The sequence below is a fragment of the Excalfactoria chinensis genome, chromosome 5 (assembly GCF_039878825.1).
Source record: "Excalfactoria chinensis isolate bCotChi1 chromosome 5, bCotChi1.hap2, whole genome shotgun sequence".
Taxonomy (NCBI): Eukaryota; Metazoa; Chordata; class Aves; order Galliformes; family Phasianidae; genus Excalfactoria; species Excalfactoria chinensis.
In genome coordinates, this window is record NC_092829.1 from 7834873 (window position 1) to 7859063 (window position 24191).

General features: G+C 44.4%; 1 protein-coding gene across 1 annotated transcript in view; it reads left to right on the forward strand.

The window, feature by feature from the left end:
- The window catches only part of AKT1 (AKT serine/threonine kinase 1), a 68844-nt gene extending 51339 nt beyond the window's left edge, over positions 1 to 17505 (forward strand). Inside the window, exons 10-14 of the mRNA XM_072337601.1 lie at positions 227 to 355; positions 4172 to 4386; positions 10340 to 10427; positions 14997 to 15099; positions 15813 to 17505. Of these exons, the coding sequence (XP_072193702.1) occupies positions 227 to 355; positions 4172 to 4386; positions 10340 to 10427; positions 14997 to 15099; positions 15813 to 15892 (615 nt within the window). The 3' untranslated portion in view covers positions 15893 to 17505. The remainder of the gene's footprint in view (positions 1 to 226; positions 356 to 4171; positions 4387 to 10339; positions 10428 to 14996; positions 15100 to 15812) is intronic.
- The last annotated feature ends 6686 nt before the right edge of the window (positions 17506 to 24191 follow it).

Below are 24191 nucleotides of genomic sequence, written 5' to 3' on the forward strand. Positions count from 1 at the left end.
ATGACCAGTTACCCAAAGACTGCAAATGAGTCCCCTAGTGCTCCCTAAAGAACTAGGGAAAGTGATATAAATGCATATATTTGCTTTGGCAGCTACTGTAGTTCAGACTCCAGTGAAAACATGTTTCAAAACTGCAATCAATCTGCAGAAATTCATGGTTTTTATTGATTTACTCAGGAGCAGCACATGTTATGTCTAACGTGTTTCCTTTGGGTTTTCTTCTCAGCTGGAAAATCTGATGCTGGATAAAGATGGACACATAAAAATTACAGACTTTGGACTGTGTAAAGAAGGCATAAAAGATGGAGCAACAATGAAGACTTTCTGTGGCACTCCGGAGTATCTTGCACCAGAGGTCTGTTTACACTGGCTTTTAGGCAAAGTGATATGTTTAAATGCCATCCATGACAGCTTTACCAATCCGTAATAACTCCTGTGCCATAATGCGTTCATACAGCACTGCTGTTACATACTCAAAATCTTTTATTCATCATTCTGGGACATACCTTTGCTATGAAGACGTGTGATAATTTCCAGATGCGGTAGCATTTTCCTGTTGCTCTAGGGGATGTTTACATTTTAACAGAGGAGTGCTTACTTCTTGTGTCAGAATTCTAATTTAAGTTAACTAAAAGTTAACAAAACAACACCAAAACTTCGTACAAAGGAGCAAGCTCTTTTATTTAGCACTGTGTATTTTAAACTACCAACTGCTTCATGGCTGGAAACACGTGAGGTCTTCCTCAGGGTTAATTTATTAAGGGAATAAGCCCAAACAGGGAACTTGAATCCCCAAGCATACATTTTGGGGGCTGTTTTTCTACAACAAATGGTTTTTTGCAAAAACATAAAATCCAAATCCATGGTTGTAACATTCATCCTGGAAATACTTCTTTGGGAAGTTGTGCAACACAGGTGCTGTCGGAGCAGTGAGTTAGCTAAGGGCAGATCAAAAGAGAAATTGTGTGATAGAGGAGATGTATACGTGGTATTTTGCAGGCAGATGCTGGCTTTCTCTGCCTACGCTCCAAGCTGTCTGGAAGCAGTTGCTATATTAGCAGGGCACGGTGCCTGAGCTCATGCCCTGTACCTCACAGGAGGGCTCATTGCCTGCACTTTGCTACCCATGGCGTTACGGCTGCCGTCCAGCTCCGAGCACAGGCAGGAGCAAGTCTTGGGCTGCCAGGAGTTTAGGCATTGCAGGCACACCCAGGATGTATTCTTTCTTCGAGGTGTGCATTGCAAACCTTCCTTGAGTCCAAGAACACAGAGGTACAAAGCACAGAAGACCAAAGTGGAGGAGGAATATTGCTGTGGAGAGCTGATGTTGCTGCTGATCAGTGCTTTTGCAGCTTGCGTGGTGGTGGCAGTGGAGGCAGTTGTATGCTCTCATATTTTTTGTTTTAACTACCAGCTGCTCTCAAGGGCCTGCAGTCTTGGTAATAATGAGGAACATGGGCACCTGTCGAAGTAGCTTGCAGCAAAGAGGTGGAGCCAGCTCTCCGTGGATCACTAGAAATCTTCAGCATGTCTAAATTGGGGTCTGTGCAGCTCAATTTGAGATGCACTGATGCAGGGAGTAATTAGCAGCACAACAAAGAGTATTTTTTATTCATAAACGTAGCTTTCATTTGGTGACTCTCCTCCCAAAATCAGTGGCTGAACTTCAGTTTCTCATTGGGGATTTTGTGAGGTGATCAAAAAGTATTTGTTTTTTTCTTAGCTTGGTGCATGGCAGTTCCCTGTGTAGATTATGTTGTTTTTTTCAGTAGTATTATTTTCTGTTCTTTTTCATATTTATGACTGGTCGGCTCATCCAAAACCCTGAAGGACAGATCCTTTTGATTAACCCAGCTCTCTCCTTTACTTTCAAATCCATCTGTGAGCTGGAGTGTTAAACTCTGGAGGCTTTTGTCATCTGGTTGATAGCATGCAAAAAATCTGGAATTTGTGCGTGAGTGATGTTGTGTGCATTTAGGGTCAAACATCCTTAAAAGCAGAGGTCTCGTTCTCGTTATCTGTGTCTGTAACTTGAATCTGGTGGAGCAGCCTGTTTTTACAGTTGTTGCATAGTTGTTTTTAGGTTCATATTGGAATCTTGTGCATGGATGACAGTGACTGAACCATGTCAACTTTGATGTGTCAGATATATCAGTGACTGTGATGTTTACAGCTGTTGTGCCTTCTCTTTCACATTCCATCTCGCAGCAGTCTAGAGCTGCTTGTTGGGAATTGATCATCCTTTAAGTGAAGTGACCTTGTTTCACTGCTGTCCTGCACACTGCAGTAAATCACAGACACACGATCCCTTTTTCAGTATGGTATATTTTTAATACTGGTACTATTGCTCTGCTTTCAATCCTCTCCTCTCGTAGCTCCTGCAGCAACCCATAAATACACAAACAGAGAGACCCCATGATGAATTAATTTTAAGTAAACTCGAGCAGGAAGCATTGATTGAAGTGGGGCACTCTGTGCAGGAGCTGCACAGTCACACAAGGGCCACATTGCCTCGGGAAGGCCAGCTCCTGGAATCCTGTCCGGCCGGCAGCTGTGTCGGCCATATACAGATACAGGGCAGCTGCAGAGCCAGCTGTCGTTTGGTGTGAATCATACGGCAGGGGATGCTGTAAATAGACCAGCGTGGGGTAATCTAATACCTGGCAGCCTTTTGATTTTTACTGCAGGCCCTTTCCCTCGTTTAGATAATTAAGGGGAATAATTAGTGAATAAAGGGAGGCACAGCACAAACAGTTGTTCCAGGGAGTCTCAGTATTTAAGTTTTGCACAGCAAAAAAAAATTTCTGAAGGTTTCTAAGAGGTTCAGATCCTGCTTCTGTTAAAGGGAAAGCTGCCAACTTCAGTTGACTCTTACACCCTGTTAGTTTTGAATGCAGGGAATTCTGTACTTGAGCAATGTACAACTCATTCAGCCGCCATGCACTGAGGGAATGGTGGTGGCCTGGTGGTGGTTTTGACACTTGGTGACAGTACCCAGTTCAGGGTAGACCCGGGAGAAGACTGAAGATGGCAAGTAAAACCTGAGGACAGGGTTTGGAATATGAGACTGTTGGTGTCAGCTACAGACAACTGCAATGGAGACACGAAGTCTGGAGAAGTGCTCCCTACATCCACTCCACGAGCCACAAAACGTTCCTGATCTCCTCAGCAACCGTTGGTGCGAAGGATGAGGAACGCAGTCTGAAAGTACTTCTGTGGAGCAAGGGCACTGCTGAGGTCCTGCATTAATCAGGGATTTGTTGGGTAGAAATGCCCAGGGGAGGGGAAAAAATGAATGTGCTGAACCTCTTCTGCTGTGAGAACTGGAAGAAGCTTACCCCCTGACGTGAGGGCCTTCAGTGTTGGAGCCAGTGTGCAAGTCCCACAGGAGGGAGGAAGGGAAGTATTTCACATTGGCTGCCATTTTACAGCCTTGCAGTGGGTCAAGTGTTAGGAGGGGAGATCTGGCTCTTAGGGCTGAATGTGGGTTAGTCATTTGGTGTGTGTGTGTGGGTGGTCTTTTGTGATGTGCAGAATGGCCCTTTGAGTAGGAGCAGGTTAATACGGAGATGATTGTGATGTTCAGGTTGTTGTCTCTGAAGTAACAGATGGATGGGCTTTTCACCTCTTCCCAAAATGGCTTCTTGATGATGTGTGTGTGTGTGTATATATATATATATATATACATACTGTTCTAAAAGGGATCTCATTTTAAAAAAAAAAAAAAAAAAAGAAGATTTAAAAAAATTATATATATATATATATATATATATGTTTTAATGAGATCCCACTTGGAACAGTTTGTGATGAATAAGTGAAAATTCAGCAGCTGGCTCTGTAATGTGAGAACAGTCCTCAGCCTTTGGGCTTTCAAAGGTTCTGCTTACTTACCATGGATGTAATGAGAGGGGGGAGGGTAGAAGAAGGAAGAGAAGAAGAAAGTTGCCATAACGCGCACACTTTCTTCTCTTCCCCTCTTCCCTACAGTGCTCTCCTTTGTCTCTTTTGACCTTTGTTTTCAAGGAGGATCTTCTGAAAACACTCTGTGCTAATAGATTCAGCTGTGTAACACGAGAACATGAATTTGCTGGTGTTAATTTTACCTCTTGAGTTCTGTGTTCATTCCCAATGTAGGAATGCCTTCTAAAGCCTTCTCCTTACCTTTGTACAGGTGCTGGAAGATAATGACTATGGTCGTGCAGTGGACTGGTGGGGATTAGGAGTTGTAATGTATGAAATGATGTGTGGCCGGCTCCCTTTCTACAATCAGGACCATGAAAAGCTCTTTGAACTCATCCTTATGGAAGAGATTAGATTTCCACGCACTTTGTCACCTGAAGCAAAATCTCTCTTGTCAGGCTTGCTGAAGAAAGATCCTAAGCAAAGGTGAGACTGTTTCTTAATATTTGTGTTTTTAAACACTCGTGCACTCAGAAGTAGCATGATAAATCAAGGGAAAATGTCTCTTAAGGCCTTCACAAGAAAAGTTAGTAACTTTGCTATGTGGAGGTGTGTCTGTGAAAGGGAGCTGTCTTTTTAGACAAGTGACTTTAAGTGGCTCTTCCTGTGCTGCCATTTAAATGATCCATATCTCCACCACTGAGAAGCAATTGAAGAGGATTCTGCCCGAGGGGAGACTGAATGCACACGTGCCAGTCCTTCTGTATTTCAAAATAAGGAAGGCATTTTGGATGAAATTCTGGATTTGTTTTTAACTGGCTCAAAATTATCATCCACCAAGTAGAGATGAGGGATGTAGTACACAGACCTATTTGGTTTCATCTTAACTTCTGACTCAAGCTGGCTTGCAGGTGGCAACGTGAAGCAGTTTTGTTGATCAGAAGATTGAACTTCAGAATATGATGGCTGCCAGCTATGGCCTGGGACAGAGCAAGTTAACCTTGCTTTTGGTCATAGTTAATCTGATCGTTGCTGTGAGTTATCAGCTGCTCTGCAGTAATAGTTTTACCATCTATCCAAGTTCAGGCTGCTTACATTAAGCTTTCTGAATTTTCTCTTCAGTCTGTGCCAGTGATCTGTCATCCTGCTTTGGACAGCAGGTGGTGGTGTTTGTACCGTGTTTGTGGTGGAGTTCATACTGTGCTTTAATCTACTTTTCCCATTTCCTCCTTTTGTTTTGAAAAAGTAACCTCTGTCTTAATACCAAACAAAAACAACATCAACAAAAAAAGAAAACCCCAAACCCTTAATGGCTAAGAAACAAAACGTAACGAAAAATAGAACAGGATCCAAAAAGGATGTTGACCTTTGCACCAAGGGTAAACATCAGTCTGAAAACCTGCTATCTTGTCAGCCCAGACACTTTTTAAACAAACAAAAATAGTGACTCTGAACCTTCTCACCATAAAAGAACCCAGACTAGGAAACCTTTCACGTGAGGTGTAGGTAACAAGTATTCCAGTTTGCTTTGCGATGTTTGTTTAGTTTGTGCGTACACACGCACTTAATGTGAAAATGGATTTTGCCAGTATTGGCTTTCTTGGAGCAGGGATTTTTGTCACAGGAGTGGACTCTTTCCATCACTGCTTTTGATTGTGTGATGGATTAGCAACCCCCTGGGTACTCAGCACAGCAAATGTGGCTGCAGCCCCTGCCAACGGGATTCCTGTCTAGGAAGGCCCTGGGTTAAATACAGTTGTGACCCTCTTGTAGCTTATTCAGGTGGTGCCTTTCAATCTCTGGCAACACAAGCAGCATCTGCTGTAATTTGTTCTTAAAGGAGCATCTTTGATGAACCAAAATACAGTTTGTTTACAAACAAAGAACGCCCACTTGTTTCTGATTGCAAGGTTTCTCCAATGCCAATAATTACTCCACAGCATGCTCATTTTATACAAATAGCCACTTCTTCACGTGTATCTTCAGCAGGCTTGGAACCACTGATGCTCTGATCTGTTGGACAGATGATTTTCCTGCTGCTGATAGAAATAACTATAGAGTAGAAAAGCCTGCACACACGCCTGCACCTTGCTAATTACACTCGTGCCTCCCCAAGCTTTTTGGATCGTGGACCATTTTGAAATACTGGTTTCTCACCAATCACTGCACACTCAGCTTTTGAACTGCAGTTGGGATTCTGCAGTGCAGTGCACTGGGTGGCGTTTCAGGCAGCAGGGAGAGCTGAGCTGGGAGCACTGGGAGGTGGTAGTTCTGGGTCCTGCCCTGCCCTTGTAGGGTTACGGGTTTTACTGTCAGCTGTTCACACGGTGTGGTCTGTGTTGAGGTGGGCGCCTGACAGATGTGGCGATTGACTCATTATGAGGTCATTCAGCCACGCTAAAGGAAAACACACAGATAGCCACAAAATACAGTCAGTTGAAATGAAGTAATGTGCAGCAGTCCATTTCACATTAACCTATCGATGATGTTTGGGGGAATTTGTGTAATTCAACAGAAATCCCCTCCTCAGCAAAGCTCAGTGGTTGGCAGAAGTTGGCTTCATTGTAGGGTCTGTGGCAGAAAGCATCATCGCTGGCATTTAGTTACTGCTAGTGGGCTTGAGAGTGGGACCGAGATGAGCAAAAAGAAAACGAAACAGGGACATATTCTTCTTTCCAGTAAAATCCCTCTCACCCCAACCCCCAAAAAAGTTGAAATAATGAAACTCATTGTAAGTTGGTAATGAATTGTGAGCGGAGTTGGTGAATTAAATCTTACAAATTACCTGTTGTACGTGAGCTGGAAATAGAGGAGCAGTCTTAGCATTCTCCTTTCAGTAATAGCAACTCCCAGGCATATGGGGAAAATACGAAGAACAGTAAATTGCATTCTGCTTTTAATAATGGCTGTATTCTAAATTTGGTCGTATAAAATCCATTTTGTAAGAGAAAAGGAATTTTGAAGTTTCTTTTGGGATTGATATAAGTTTATTAATCTTGTAATGTGAGCCTTAATTTTCCTAAGAAGGAAAAAATCTCTTCTACCAATACTTCCTTCCAGTGTGACCTGAAATTCTCCTTTGCTGCTTTGTGATCATAGATCAAATGGAAGGAGGCAATCGTAGCATATTTGTACACATAAAACAGCAAAGTTGGTGGCATTTTTATTATTCTTTATCTAACTGTAGGGTCTGCAGCTTGTGAGGATGGGCACACATCAGAGGGCTCCGTGTAGATGGGCTGAGCTTGGGTGTGTGGGTGCACTGCAACCAGCAGAGAGCCTCAGAGGCACTGAACCTTGGCAGGTTTTAAACCCGAGGCACCTCCAGGGCTGTTTCCTCTGAATTTTGATGCTGTTTTCACTGCATCCCTTTGTGCTCCCCACCACAGAGGAGGGTGGTCTCCAGTATTCAGCCTCTTTCCACGTGTTTATCACAAGCTGCTTCATTTCATCAGTGTCTTCTTTGGTGGTGCTGAGGGACGTTGCCATGCAGGAATTCAGAGGAGGAAGACCTGTTAGAAGGTCGGATGACTGCACAGAGCTGCAGGTGTTTCTGTTCTCTCTGTGGTGCTTTGCTATATGAAGGGTAAGCAGCGTGAGCAAACCTGCTCTCAGACACAGCAAAGTCTGCAGCCCTTGCAGCTGCTGTTGGCTTTGGAAGAGGTGGGGGTGACAACTGTATGGGCTGCAGGGGGCTGTGGGGGGACCCCTCCCCTGCTTCCTCTGCAATAAACTCTTGAATAGCTGCTCCCATTCTGCAGCACGCTTCATGTCTTGTGGGCTTGCAGAGCTTTGGCATTGTGTGTGAAAGCTGTCTGCTGTCTGAAGCCTGTGTGCTGTAAGTACAAAAACGTCATCTTCAGAAAGCTTCAGCATCCTGTTATCCCTTGAACTGCTCATCAGGTGTGTGTGTGTTTCACCAACTGCTGTGAAGGGAAGCTGAGCTTTAGCTGTTGTACACGGTAACATTAGTCACATTAATGCCATTGCTACTTCACCCAAAGTTGTTCAGGATCGGTCTGGATGTAAGTTTGAGCAGACTCAGGCCAGAGCTTCTCTGTGCTGCTACCACTGGCCCCAGGAAAGCTGGGTAGATGCAGTTCATAAATACATTTCTCTGGCTGCCTGAGACATGTAAGGGTAAGGACCATACCAAAGTACAGCACTGCTCTCCTTCCTGACTGTATCAGAGAGGCTGAAATAAGCATCTGTGTGTTCCAACCTGGTGAACACGAGGAGCTTTTGCTGAGCTGATGTTCTTGAGCCAAGTGGGTGTATTTACACCACTCGAGAACCATTTTTAGAGGTGGGGGGGAGTCAGAGAAATCACATGGAAACAAAACAGCAGCCAAACTTTGGAGCCTGAAGCCATGACTGTCTTTTCATCTGAGGGTGGTGCACGTGCAAATGTGTAAACAACAGAAGTCTGTAACCTGGAAGTGTTGCAGGCCTTTGCCCACATTCACAATCTTTCTTAGGTGTATAGAATTTAACTTCACTGTACAGGAGCCTTGAAAAAGTCTGCTGTTCATGGTGGATTTCTCTTCAGTGGCTGCATTTCCTTATGAGAAACAAACCTGTTGGGCTGTCAGTTCTCTGCTTGCTTTTTGCATTGGGTGCTGACGTGGTTTTGTTCACCTTGAGAGGGTCTTTTCATAATAATTCTGAAAAGCACAAGCATATTTGGGAATAAGTTCATATCCAAAACATGCTTTTTCTATCATTTTTCCATTAGATTTGAATGGGTTTGTTTAATAGTATCGGTTTTTAAAAGGTAAGTAAAACATCTGGGGTTTCTCTTGGCATTTTCCTGAGTGTGTATTTGCCCTTCGTGGAACAAAGGTTTATAATAGATCATGTATTCTCCAAAGCACTCGTGTATGGCAGCAATCAGCCAGCCTTTCTGCATACTTGTGCAAAACAGTACTTGGGTTCTTTGTAGCTTTCAGTCACTTCATAACTCCTGAATTTCGATGCTGGAGTGCAGCCTGGTGCCATCTGGGAGTAAGGAGGAAAGAACTGATCGATTCCACCCTCTTCCTCACTGGCCATCTTCATCTGCACCAGGGAAGCAGTGGAGGAGCCTGATATAGACTTGGCAAACTCTCTAGACCTGCAGGGAACCAGCCGAGAGATGATTACTCACAGATTTTGTCTCTGTTCCCAGGCTACCCTGGCGTTTGTCTCTGTTCCAGGTGGCTTTGCAGCTGTATGCCATGCTGGCACACAGAGAGGAGAGCCATCATCTGTCCTGTTGTGGCCTGTGGGGCTCTGGGATGGACTTGGGCTTGCACTTATTGTTTACTAGGGGAGACAGAGTGTCCTTCAGCACTTTGTGACTTGAAGCCTGGCAGTCTGTTGTGTGTTGCACTGCAGATTTCCTGAAGAAACAAAGACAAGCAGACCCCTTAGAATGCTGTGCCACTAAATAAAACAGGGACAGGGAGCAAGCATGGGTGCTGAACTAGTATGCATTGATCACCTGGAGCTAGTATTCCAAGCCCATATCAGCAAGTTAACTTCTCAGTTTGCCTGTGGAGTTGGGATGGCAGCAGGAATAGAGAACTCGCGGATACCAGAGGTCAGATTAGGTTAACAGGTTAGCACTTCTTGCACTTAAAAGCCAGAGAGCCTCTTCACCTTGTTACCTGGCGTAAGTCTCCTGCTGATGGCTCAGTATGTGTTCAGTTTTCACAATGCGTGGTCTTCGTGTGCAGATGTGGTTTGGTATTTCAGGCAGCACTTTAACTTCCACAGCAAAATTTAAGCATCTGTTAGCTCCAGACTGCAACTAAACGGATTACGTCTATAAGCTGTGTGGACAGTTTTATTCTGGAATAAAAATGCTTTATCTTGATCTACCTTTACACCAATAAAACACCCTTTGTGCTTCCTTGAAACTGAAGAGGAGGAAGGATTTGCATACAAGATGATATTATCACTGCAGTTGTCAACTGTTTGCTTTAATGGAAATTTAAATCAGGTTGCATAGATCAGTTTGTCTTAAAAGTCCTTGCCTCTCTTAAGCGTCAAAATCAAATTCAGTTTTATTGCTGCCATTGCTCTGCTCTTGAAATCTCCAAGGGGCAGCGACTTGTTAATTTAAGAGGAGGGAAGGCCAGGTTGCTTAGACCCTTACTTGCAGTATCTGCTCTAGGCCGTAGGACAGCATCCTTTCTGAGGTTGGTTTGTTTGTTTAACAGGAGCCTTAATTACATACTGAGATTTCTTAACGTGTTTTCAAACCTTTTAGAGGAACCGCGTTGACATCTAAAATAGACTCCAGCAGGACTTGCAGAGAAAACAAATGCGAAGCAAATGCTAGAGCTGCTCTGGAACGTGTTATGTAAACTCCAAATTTCTTCAGTACTGTGTAATAAAAATTGTACGAGGAAAAAAATAACTGTATTCAAACACTTCTTTCTTTTGCCCCACACAGGTTAGGAGGCGGTCCTGATGATGCCAAGGAGATTATGCAACACAAATTCTTTGCTGGCATTGTTTGGCAAGATGTATACGAGAAAAAGGTACTTAAACAACTCTTCTCCCAAGGTGAATGGTAGCGCGCCTCAGATTTTGTTGCCTTTGGTACAGTACACACAAGTTCTCCATGGAAGAGGTTTGCAGTTGTTTTTTATCAAGGCCAAATTGCTCCTTGCTTCTTAAAGTCGTGTGGCTGAATTGCTTAAAAACCAAAGGGTTTGGTTTGTTTTTTTTCCTGCATTGAGAGAGAAGCCTTTCTCAATAAGAGAGATGGTTTCTGCGACCGAATAAATAGGATGTAGCCAAAATTGCTTCCAAACGTAGTTGCTGTATAGGCTTTTGAAATGGCATTTCCTGTGAATTCCTGTTGCCATTTCTTGCTATCAAATGATGTATCCCTTGTGATTTATGGAGCCTGAAAGTTGGGAACAACTGGTTCCTGGGCATCTGGAAGCAAAACTTAGTAGAAGCAGAGTGGAAGACTGGCTGTGCCATTCCCTTTGTTTTTCTTGTCTGAAATGATAAAATCAGGCTGAATTCAGCAGGCACAGTGAAGTATAGTCTTCTGTATCAATTCAGGCCTAATACATCAGTGTATCTGTGGTGATAAAGGGATGTTGGAAAGTGTCTGCACTTCATGGCTTTTCTCAGCTTTCCTTGTGACCCACTGAGTTTGTAGGCATTGCAGTGAGTTTCCTCAGCTGCTCTGTCTCACTGCCCCTTCACTCCCCAGTCACTCAGTGCACTCCTCTGGGATGTCCCTGTTGATGCTTTTGACCTCCTGTTGTCCTCTCCCATTTAATTCTCATCAGCCACCATTTCCTGACAGTCACGTGAAGTGCAGCTAACTAAAGCTTGGGCCTGGTGATCCAGGGCTCCCATCTACTGATGGCATATGATCTCACCCAACCCCAGCCTTCCCTCATTTCCCTCCTTCTCCCTGCAGCCCCATGCAATACCAGGTCTGGTTTAATCTATCCGTAGAATTCAGTTCTCCCTCCAGTTGATGGAAGCAGGCAAGAAAGGAGTTAGTTCTGATTCTTTGGATTCTTTTGGTAAAACTAATGCAGCGCAATTTTTGTTCTCTTAGAAAGCAGAGAATAACACCACTGCTTTCCCTACTGTAGTAAGAGGATTGTCCAGTGGTTCTACACAAGGAGAGCTCTGTTTCCTCCTTGTTCGCTTCCTCCCAGATTTGTATGACTAAAGGGAACTGAAAAATTAGAAAGTAGCTCTTTGTGCCTTGAAAGCGTATGTAGCTTATAGACCTCTGTCCTTGCAGAATGTCTCTTGCAGAGTTCCATGCAGTCATGAGGTAGGTTTGGGCAGGAGGGTCCCGTTAGTACTGCACCTGAAATCGGATGTCAGCTGTTATCTGTTGTACAAGTAGCCATGCTGTGCAAATGAAGAGATTCCATACAGCCTGAATTCTGAGCTGCAAAGAGATTCTTGCAGTCCTTACCTGAATGGATAAATCCTGCATTCTATCAGCTGCCTGGGGCTGGTTGTGCGCTCAGCTGGGTTACCCCCCATCTCCAGAAAATAGCAGATACGTTTATGAGTGCAGTTTTAGGGTACTCAAGAACGCTTGCTTTGTAATGAAGCTTTTTGGGAACAGAGCTGTGCTCTAAGTGGTTTTTCATAACTGAGGTTGTCCCGAGAATGTAAAATATTCATTAGGTTGTTGTGGAAAAGTGCTGCTATTTGTCTCTGGTGTAACAAAAGGTGCAGTTCAATGTGCAGTGTTTTGCCCATCCACAAGTGAGACGTGCGCAACGAGATGTTCATCACATGTGGGTTTTGCTGGGCTCTTTTGCCTCTTAAGCCAGCATAAGCCTGCGGGTATCAAGCCGGTCTGCAGCAGTGGGAGGCTACAGGTGGCACCTCTCTGCTGGTTGAGCTGCAGAGCTATTGCAGTGACAGCTTTTCAGTAAAGCAACATATTTGCTTGCTAAAGCCAGCATTGTAGCTTTCTGCGGCTTCCCCTCTGTTTCCAGCTTAATGTTCTGAATTTGACAGCTAGGAAAAGAATTTTGTCTTGTGGGTGCATCATAATCTGTCTCAAATTGCTTTTAACAGATCCTAAAATAAAAGGAAGAAATGATCCAGGCAGCAGTCGCCCATTACACATGCGTTCTGACTTAGGGCTGCTGCTCCAAGTCACTCTGATGTGCACGGTTCAGGTGTCTGCTGCAGTGCCCAAGTCCTAAATCACTGTGTGCTGTGCAAAGCAAGCCACAGCGGCTGGGAGCTCTGCCATGCCCAACCCACCCTCAGCTTAAAAAAGGACAGACCGAGCTTCGTGTGCACACGCACACAGGGCTTGTGAAACAGCATACCCAGGTTCACTTTAAGGTAACAGGCAGAAAACTGCCATGAGGTGAAAGAATAGAGATAATATGATAAATAATACTCATCCTCAGCGGGGCTTTATGCATTATGTGCAGGTTTGACTTGATGGAGAATAGCGTTATTAACATTACAATGCGCAGCATTCCCTCTTCAATAGCTCCGGGAGGACTGCAGGGCTCAGAGGGACTACTGGCTTTGGGATATCCGGTTTCCTGTTCCGTTTTAAATTCAGGACATAAAGACCGACCTATTTTTTTTTACAGGAACGTTTCCAGGCTCCTTGAAGCCATACTTGGAAACAGAGAATAATTAGCAATTAAAAAGGGATGATGAATACGTACTGTAATTTTGCTCCCTTCTGTAATAAAGATAGAATTTGTACGTCCCTCAGTATTTAAAGATTGGTTTTAAACTGGAGAATGCTGCTTTGTATTTGGAAATAAAGCCATATGTGTTGAGGCTTTACATTGAAAAAGAAGGGGCTGTATTGTCGTGTGTGAAAGTCAGGACAGCGCTGTTAGGTGCTCTCAAAAAGAAGGCTAACGAGGAGCTGGAAGGCACTGATTTTCCTATTAGCTGACTTGCCAAGCAGATGATTCCTCAGCTTTCCTTCAGCTTAGATGTGAAGGTGGAAAAGAGACCCTTTGCGCATTCAAGATTTGATGATATTTTCCAGGTAGTGGTTTCTGTCGCTTTATTTGTGCAAGAGCAAAAGTGCATCTCAGGGTCACTGCTTAATTCCAGTCGGAGCCATTTACCACTTGCCCAGATGAACCTTTCCCTGCGGTTTCAGCTTGGAAGCCATACACTTCCTCAATCACGCTCCAGAATTGTTGCCTGGTGTGGCTCAGCGCTATTAAAAGATGGCCGCGTTTAACCCCAGTGGTGGGCGACCCGAAGCCCAGCGCCGAGCTGTGCGTGCCCTCTGTGGGCAGGCTGAGGGCAGTGTTTACATCGTGATCCTCATGTAATCATGCGGCGGGGAGGTGAGCAAGGTCTGAATCCTGGAGACTTTGCCCTCCAAAATTGTATGTGTTCCAGCTCTGTGCATCTGCATGCAGCCGGCTCTGGCACCCCGCTTCCCAGGCTTTCTCCTCCTCCAGCCCCATTCAAGCAGCTCAGCTCCATCTGGAGTTCCTGTTGCCAGTGCTTGCCTATGTACACATGAATGATTTCTGGCCCTTCTGCCCAAGTGCATTTCAAGAATAGGACCCAAACAGCGCTGTAACGAGAGGATGATGGGTTTATTTTTTATTTATTTTTTAAGTTCAGAGTTTACATAGAATGGCTTTTCGGGGATTTGGAGCACAATGCTGAATGTAGCTGCTGCTGTGACCCAAGTTCTCTCAGGCTGCTCCAGGCTGCTGCCCAGTGGGTGTTTTGAGCTGCTGGGGCACAGTAACTGTAGCTGGAATTTTTGTGTGAGTGTTACCACCTGTATTCCTCAGCATGGGAGAGATGTGAACCTATTGGTCTGTGTCCAGAGGAAGGCCACAGAAATGATCCAAGGGGGGGACAGGCTGCAAGAGCTGAGGCTGTGCGTGCAGCCTGGAGAAGAGCATCTTTGGGGAAGACCTTTCAGTATCTAAAAGGGGGTTGTGAAGGATAAGGGGATGGGCTGTTGTGATAGGACAAGGTAAATGGTTTCAAACTAACGGGGGGGAGGTTTAGACTGGATATCGGGGAGAAGTTTTTTACAGTGAGGGTGGTGAGGCACTGGCATGGGCTGCCCAGAGAGATGGTGGATGCCCCATCCCTGTACAAATCCAAGGTCAGGCTGGCTGGGGCTCTGAGCACTTGATGGAGCTGTGGGTGTCCCTGCTCACTGCAGGGGAGTTGGACTGGATGGCCTTTAAAGGACCCTTCCAACTCAGACGATTCTGTGACTTCTCTGCAAGCATTACTGATCAGTTTGCAGTTGCTGGCTTCCTTTTCAGCCTCCTCAAGTGTAAATCAGACTAAATTTGCATATAATTAGGAAGAGAAGCAGTATAGACTGCTCATTTTCAACTCTTATATGTACGTTGCTTATTACTTGACATCAGGAGTGTAGGATTTTCTCTGCACAATTATATTCTAGAGGCACAATGTCTTGAAGGCCTCATAAGTGCACCCCTAGCCTTAATGCATACTGTCCCTTTATTATGGATTGTTGGGGTTTTTTTAAGCCATTGTAGCTTATAACCGTGCTTCAGACCCTGCCTGCTTGGAGCAGTCCTTCACGAACCTGTAAACAAACAGTATTTTTCTGTTCTTCATAGCTTGTACCTCCGTTTAAGCCACAAGTTACATCGGAAACAGATACCAGATACTTTGATGAAGAATTTACAGCGCAGATGATTACAATCACTCCTCCTGACCAAGGTAAAGTTCTCTCAAACGTTTCCCACTGTCTTTTCCAGACCAGCAGAAATGATTTGCTGTAAGGTTACCCGGCCTCTTTAGAACATGTGAAAAAAAACAAACCTCTGTGTCTTCGTGTATCTGACCAAGAACTTGTGTGAATTTCAGAATGAATGTGAAACTTCCCACGTACCTTTCCTGCTTCAGAGATGGAAAACCCATTTTAGAAGATACCAGAGTTTCTTTTACTGTTGTCCTTTCAAAATCTACATAGCCCTCAGCTGGGGAAAAAAGCTCCGTCCGTGAGCTTTACTGCGGACATCTGTTCACACACTGTGCATGCAAACAGTCGGTTGAGTTTGGGCTGATGTCCGTTCTCAGTCAGCCTTTCATTCTGATGGAGCGTGTTCAGTACTTTGAAATAGCAACTGCCAAAGATTCAGAACACTGAAGATGTGAAGCTAAGCGATGAAACCCCCCAGCAGTTTTAAATAGGCATCCAAACAGCCATTTCACAGCGAGCATAGAGTCAGGATCTTCTATGATAGCCAGTGAACGGGGGGAGATTTCAGACTCAATGTCTCTTTGTCCTTTCTAGCTGTGGAAGAAGAAACCAACACTGAATTTTCTGCGAGAAATTTACTGTGTGTTATCTCGATGTTTGTTTGTGTACACTGAAAAAAAGAACCAAATGCTGTCTAATGGGTTTGTTTTGTTTGTTTTTCTTCCTCCAGATGACAGCATGGATTGTGTAGACAATGAGAGAAGACCTCATTTTCCTCAGTTCTCCTATTCAGCCAGTGGAACCGCTTAATGTTTTGCAGTGTTTTCCCACTCAGAAACAAAACAGACTGCATTTTGGGGACCTTACTTCAATGGACACTAGAGAACTTTCTATATTATCTGAATTACAAACTGTGTTTGTATTACGATTTAGATGAATTTGTAGGAAGCCTCACAGATTCTGTATTTAAAACAATTCTTTGATGCATTTTTGAGAAGGAAAACAAATCCATTCGTAAAGTATTACGTCAAGGCTCTTATGCTGAACGACCGTAGGTAAGAATATGCACCAAAACTGTTTACTTTAGAATTAATTAAGGTATTCAACATATCAGCAACTCTGACCAGAAAATCCCCTCGTTTTATTTATTTCATACAGTTCATTGTCTAAATATAGAATCTGCACTCTGAACAATTAGATTTATATAGGAAGATATAAGACTTTAGTAGTTAGTGCAATAATAGAAGCAACAAAGTGAACAAACTCTGGAGGAATTAAGGTTCAAACTCATTTTGGACAGCAGTCGAAGTGTCATCCAGCTCCAGAAAACCAACGATAGGAACAGCATTAATGGCCTCAGTGAGGTAAATCAAAAAGCAAAAGTTATTTTTGTTATAACATCTGCTACAAGACATTACATATCAAACCGAACCCAGTGGAATCTGGTCCATTGCTGCGTAGTACAGATGAGTATTCCGGTCAGGACAGCGCATTTAATTATTCCATCTGTGTAGTTTAGGAATACTCCATAGGATTGGCTTCTCAGAACATAGCAAATGCTTCATTTACCAATTAATATGAACTGCAACAACACAGAATCACCCGCTTTCACCACTGTATACAAATACCATACAGGTCTACGTGAGAAACCATCTGACCGAGCGAGTTGCCCAGGCAGACGTCCATTTTGGCACTGAAGTAATGACTTGTTGCCGCTTTTTTTTGTTGTTGTTATGAAAAGATATATGAATATATATAAACACTTAATGATTTTTTTTGGTTTTTTTTGCATCATGCCAGATCATTTCCTCTTTCTTGAGTGTGCATTAAAGGTATCAGCTGACAGTTCACGGTGCCTTCTCACTCTTGAAGATTCACTTTAACAGTGTTTCCCATGTATAAGGAAAAAAAAAAACAAAACCCAGGTTGGAACTTCATCCGTGTTGGAATAATAATGGTGTTCAAAAAGTGAATTCATTTTTTTGTTTCTTTGTTTCTTCATTTTTTTTTTAACCGTAGTGGAAAACCCCCCCGCGCCCTACTTTTGTTGTATCCGTTTCTTTGTAATTCCCATCAAAGCAGTCTTATTCTGTCTCTCCCGCGAATGAATTTATTCCATTGTAGGTTGCGTTCTCTTAAATTGCTTTCTTGGTTGTTGTTTGGTTGTGTTGGTTTATTTTTTTGTTGTTCTCTTGACTGTATAAAAGCCGATGCCGTGTACCACCGTTCAGTAGCATTTGATTTTTGTTTGGAAAGGCGTATATTCTGAACCCCTTTGCTTCCCCCTTTCCATCAGAGCCTGCTGTGTTTGCACAGAGAACCGTCATCGTTACTTTTTTTTTTTTAACAATGTTCAACTCTAGTATTTTTACTTATGATATGGAAGTTTCCCTCCAGATACTTCAATAAAACTTGCTTTAACACGTTAGGTTCTTATTTATTGTAGTAGGAGCCTTCTGAATCCGTATGGATGCAACGGTTGTTCCCGTTTCGAGAGTTGGTGAAAGGATTTTAGCTTCTTGTCCTTGTCCTTGGTTGTTGCATCTCTGTGCTGACTGTGATGTAACGGTGGTTTTGGTAAAGCTGTGAAGTGAAATATGGCCTGCTGTGGAAGCATTCTTGAGGTAAAGGAGGACGGGCCTCGCTCTGCTGTCCTCCTGATGCTAGCAGCAATGACTGACTGAGGCCGCAGACCTAAGGGTATTCCTACTTCAGTCATGCTGGCCAGTGCACAACACATAACACTGCTTCCTTTCTAGGGACTGGTGAAGGTGCTGCATGCTGAGTGCTCCACCTCCCGAATGCAGAACATTGCTCGCAGGTGTGTGTGGCAGCCTGAGAACCTGGCTGTAAACTCTGGAGAAAACAGGAGAAAAACTTACATAGGCAACAGCATGTAAACAAGCAGCGTCTCTGAGCTGCTAACTGCAGTCCAGAGATCTGCTTAGCTGAACGCCGCTCAGAACATGCACTGCTGCTTCTGCTAATTGGGGCTAAGACACTTTGGCCAAAGCCAGGTGATCCTGCAAATCCCATTGCATGTGCTAAGACGTAACTGTTCGTTACGGTCCCGTCAGGCTCAGCAAGCTGTTCTTTCTCTAAGCTGGGAGGAGACCGCTGTGCTTTGAGTGCTAAACTGACCTCTCACCCCTCACAACGAAGCAAACCGCTGCTGCTTCACTTTCCTTTCTACATCGTTGTCTTTCCAGGAGCTCCACGTGTGCTCCAGCTGCTGTGCTGCTCTCATGCAGGCCCACAGAGGCGCTCTTGGGATTTGCTCCCACTTTTCCAACTACTATTTTTTTGTTATAGATGGAAAACTTTCCTCGATTGTTTGAAGCTTTGGGATTTTACCTCCAGCAGCAGGACTTCCTTAGGATGGAGGTCACCATCTGCAGTGGGAATGTGAGCCCCGAGCAGCTGGAGACGCAGAGCTCGCTGACATGAAAAGCCTGTGAGAGTTGTGGGGGTTTCTGCCCGAGAAGTTTGGGAATCAGTAAGAGAGGAGGAAGGTTTGATTTGCTCCGCTGTATCTTAAAGAGCTTTGGAGGTAAAAACACATTTGAAGAAATGAGCATATGTGAAAGGATCTTGTTCCTTCAGCGTTGCAAATGAGTGTGTTTGTCTTCCACTTTGAGCTCAATTTTCTTAATAACAGGGAGGTTAATTGCCACTAGAAGTAAAACGAAAAGAACATGCAGTGCCTATAGCAAATGAGAGCTTATTATCCCAAATGCAGCTGAGTGTACAGACGTTTCGTAGTTCTGTCTAATGGAACATATGTCGCATTCTAATCAGGTGATGACTGGTTGCTCTGTGTTTGGAATCATTTTAAACGAAGCCATTTCATTACAGTAGTCCCCGCGTGCCTTTTCCCTCTCCTTTTTCTTTATTTGGGTGGTTATTTACTGCTGGTCCCCATCGTGGTGTTGTCCCTTGGGGGCCAGATGAAGGACTTTGTCTGTGATGGCACCACTTACTCTCGGTTTTTCCCTCACAGAAGGGTTGTTTCATGTCTTTGCTGGAGATGGACTCTATCAACGCCTTCCTGTATTAAATGTAAGCCCAGTCATTCCGTTTGTCTGATGGTTTGCAGTTTTTCATTCATGTCCCCAATCCTATTGTTGTTGGGTTTTTTTTTTTCTCCTTTAAACAACAGCAAACTTCTCTAATGTATTTATTTGCTGAGTTGATGATTGTAAAGAACTCGTGGATGTGCAGAAAGATCAGAACGAGCCCCTTCATGAATTCCAATAATGAAATTGGAGCGATGCTGTCTTTAAGGATGGTTGCTGCCTGCAGTTGCCTTTCCATGTTTTTTAATCTGCTGCTGTTTTGCCTTCTCCTTGTTCCCGAGGAAAGGAAACTAACCAGGAAGACCGCAACATCAGGCGCCAAACCAGTAATGAGCACAGAATGAAACTGGATGGAAATGGAGCAGAAAGAGCAAGGTCACTTGTTACATATGGAAAGCTGCAGAGGAAGGGAAGCAAAAAACCAAGCCAAAAAGATGCGCTTATGTACACAGGTGAGATGTTCATAAATGTAATGAATAACTTAGAGAAAGGGATCGAACTCAGTCCCTCCCTGCAGTTGATTGTAGAACTGGAGATCACGTTCCCTTTCCAAAGTTTTACTTCCTGTGCTCATTTCTAAGTGTAAAGGAAGGGCAGATCAGAGGTGCCAGCCTGGTATTTAGAATGGCCTTCCTTGGGTTTCTCCTCCTTCTTCAGTCATGCGAGGTTCCTCAGTGTAAAACAGTCCTGCCAGCTTTGCCTTAAGATCAGTGCTGGTAGCTCAGTTTTTGTTAGCAATCTCTTTATTGTGACAGAACACGTTATAAGAAGAAAAGGCAACAAGGATACTTTTCAAGTGTGAAGAACACCCTGGATACAAACGGACCCAATTTTCCAACAGGTTCAGCTGTAATTCATGCAGTAGCAAGACGTGTGCGTGTATAAGGAGCATATGATCCGAGTACGCAGACTGGTAGAGGCCCTGAGCGGCCAAAAGCTGCTAGAGAGGAAAGCTGTAACAGCACAAAGAAGCTTCCAGCTCCCCATCTGGAAAAATCCCCCACAGGAGCACAGGCAATGGTGGTGCCATCTGTCTGTCTCCTGCACAGCACATCTCTCTTGGGAGCAGAAAAAAGCTGGCACACGGAGGTGGGCTCTCACTTCCCCACCACACCGAGACCAGTTTTCTCTATCCCATCCCCTCTCCCCATTTGCCTACTTTTAAGTTAGTAAGTTTTATCTGAGTACTAATACTCTTCATTTTGTCTTCTGGTGTTTTCCTTATGATACCTCCCTCCTTCCCATCAGCACACAAGAAGAAATGGTTTCCTTCCTCTTTCCCTGTCTTCACTTAGTCTTTCTTAGGCTAAGCAGGCATATTTCAGACCTTCCACAGTCCCTTCAAGCAGGTGTGTAAAGTAAGAGATCCTGCGTCAGTTTCGGTAATTAATTTCTCTTGGGCGGTGCTCTGAGCTTCAGGTCACTGCAGAGAGTTCAGGAACGCCACACACAGCTCAGCTCCATTGCAAATGCTATAAAGAAGCCGCTAGGCCTCTTGCCTTCATCTCAGACGAGTGTGGATTTAATGAGTGAAAGGAGTTATGCTAAAGCCTGTCAGGTATTCCTTCCTTCTTCTACTAACACAGGCACTGTGCATGGACTGGAAGAAGGCTCTGACCATGGGCTGCTGTCCCTGCTGCCCGAGCATGGTGGCTGTGCTACAAGATGTACAGTACTGAAGCCCACCCAAAACCACAGGACCACTCCAGAAACCTTGAGGGCAAGAAGCTTCCTGTAGAATCCTGTCTGTGATGCACTGTGAGAGGCCTGCAGTCAGGCTCAGTAAATGAATACACGAAAAGAAAAATCAAACTCCTGGAGCACAGGACTTAATCATATCCTTTCCCATCCTGCTTAACTGCAGGACTGAGGCCGTCTTTGGCACCGCTCCCTCATCATCCCCTGGGTACGCACTGATCTCAGTTTCTTAAAGGAACTGTGGAAATTGCCCACAGAGGGAAGGGAAGACTCGGCCCCCTGTTCCTGGATGATACAGTCCTATCCTACCCTTACCCTGCTTGGCTCCAGCCAGTCTGCAAACGCAGCTTCAAAATAAAACCAAGACAAAACATTGTATATATCGTCCCACCACACACACCTTATTTAGGCAGCTCAGTGAAATACAAACATATGGACTCCATAAATTCTTCTGCAAATGGCTTTATGCGAAGTACTGAGCCAAAGCAATGGTTATCATTAAACACTGACAGCACCAACGCGTAACTACTTCTATGCAGGACCAGATCCGGGCTGATTTACACCAGCAGAAAACACAATGCTTTGGGCTTTGTGCTCATGCACCCAGCGAGATGCTCTGAAAGCAGCAAGGAGCCCACACTCCCCTCTTGAACCAGACCTTTAAGAGCTGTTGTAGCACCTGCTCAGCTCCCACTGAAATGAGGTCTTGTAGCGTTTGCAGAAGAGCAGTAAAGGATAGTGAGTCTCTCAATCAACGTGGAACGTAATCGAGGGTGTATCCGCAGCTAAGCTAACCTGACTGAAACAACTGAAATACAATACTGCTGCAGACAGGATTAAATATAGACTGAGACGAGTGCATGTGAACAGCAGTTCTGCTGGGGCAAAGGATCTCTCAGTAACGTGAAATAGCACAGGGAGCGTGTCAGAATAGGCTTCTGTAACAAACAACAACAGTCCTCCCAGCTTACTGAGTATGTTTTATAATTAATGCTAAATTCCTGTATGTAATCGAGGTGTTTCAAAAGCATTCTGAGCAACAATGGACCCACGTTGTATTAAAACAAGGATCGAAATAGGTACCTTAAATTAATGTCACACCTTCCAAGAAGCTCGGTTCACAGCACTCTCACTTGTGTGGCATCTGACCAGACTGCCAAAACCCATTCTTAGGGAGTGCTGCAGGGTACCATAACTTCAGTGATTCATACATGCAGCTGTTGGAACTGCTTGTTGGGTTGTGAAAAACCCCACAGTGCCAAGTGCTGATCTAAGAGAACTCAGATCTCCATCAGCCCTCTTGGCTCCGAGCAGTTACTGAACAACAGATGGTAGCATGAGTTAAGCAAACGATGAAAATATTCGGAGTGGAGGAATGAAGTTAAAAGCTTTGCAAGAACCGGAATTCGCAAGAAAATACAGAGAGTGAATGTTGAAGATTGAACTAGTTTCCATGTGCAAGTGATGTATGCCACTAAAACCATTGGGAGGCGGTCTCATTTCTGAAGCACTCATTATGAAAGCTATCGTTTAACTTGGACAGCAGACGCTACCTGTTAGATTAACACTACGGAAGCTTCGGATAAAGTCCAAAGTCACACCTCCTGCATATAAGCTGTGGTCGCACCGCAAAGCGCAACTGGAGGCAATATCTGGAACTAAGGAAAAGGTGAAAGAAACAGAAACGACGTCATTTTACAGCAGCTTACAAACACCATCAGCAAGGAAGGGACAGCATGGTGAGCTCAGCTGACCTCTTCAGGAGAGACAGACAGAACCATAGCAGCAAAGGGAAGATCTGTTTGCATGAAGGTGGACAGAAGCGCCCAAGTCCTTGCTGTACCCACATCTACCAGCACAGAAAAGGACAAAGTCAGTAGATCTGAAAAAATGCAGACTCAACACTACGAACGAGCAGGGAATAAACACTGAGGGAGACTCGTGGCTGTAAATAATTGAAGTCCCTCTCATTTGCTTTACAAAAGATTCCTGTTCTTGGTCTCATTGGATGGGTGAAGCCCAAAATAACACAGGTAGAATAGTGCTGATACGAACACATTAGCAAAGTATTTTCCTATGGAACTGAATTACAAAGGTCTTGTCAAAATCTTACTAGAGCATCTATCTAAAACTCCCCCTGTAAGCAGCAACACATGAAACTACATTCAACCAAGCCCCAGAGCAACCCTGAATTTAATTAATGCAGCTGAACATGGAACATCATGAAGAAAGTGAGAAGCCCATCAGTGAGGAGTCCATGAACACTTGCACATTGAATATACTTTCAGCTGTATTTATTCTTGCACTGTACCGCAATAACGTGCCTCTAAACGGTGCTCCTCCAAAAGACCAGCCCAAGTTTCTAACTTTATTTCTTTCACTGGCTTTAAAGCTATTTTCCAATCTGGTTTGTGACAGTAAATAATGTTGCTATTATGGAAAGAGATATAAGAACAATTAGATTACTCATTTAGCAAGATATTACTCAGTGCAAGAAAGCGTGGGAGAATCAAGCATCTGAAGTGAAACTCTTTGGGACCGAGATAAGAAAAATGAATGTACTTCTGTGTATGCAAGATACCTGTTTGAAAACTGAACTATTTCTATAGGCTCGTAAGCATATACTCTGCAGAGCCCTGCACACAACAGCACAACCCGTCAGAACGCTAAGGATATGAGTAAGTTTCATCACACGAGTAGTTGTAGCAAAGTAAACAGGATGCAAGAGTGGACACATTCAGACCACACATCCTTCTACCAGTTCCTCATTTCTAAGGGTTATCAGTAGTCAGTGCACAGAACAGCGGAAGAATGGAACGGGTCAAAGAGTTTCAATGGTGCCATAAATTCTTCAGTCTTCAAAAGCAGCCCGTGCAAAGACTCAGATGTATAATCCCAAAATACTCCTGCTTGTGACATAAGGCCACAGACATGCCCTATCTGTAAAATGGGGAGGGCCAGGCTTCCTGCCTGTCAGCAGCACCTCCCTGCACTGCGTGATCCTCAGGACAACCGAGCCTCGGTGCGTAGCAGCAGCATCTCTGCATCTCGTGCTCTATGGCGATCACGCTGGCTCTGCTCTTGCTAACGCTGCCCAACACGTTTTTGTGCCGTTTGCGACATGCCCACCGGGACAGCCGCGTTCATTGCCGCAAAGCTCTTTGCTGCTGTGCTGCCCCCAACCTGCAGTACAGGAGTCGCTCTGCCCCCCGGGGCGGGATTCGGTGAGAACGTGCAAAACTAACGAAGTATCGCCACCGTGTGGACGGAACACAAAACAACTTCGGGAAAGCGGAGAGTAAAGCGCTGTCCGAGCCGTTCACCCAGATTCACAC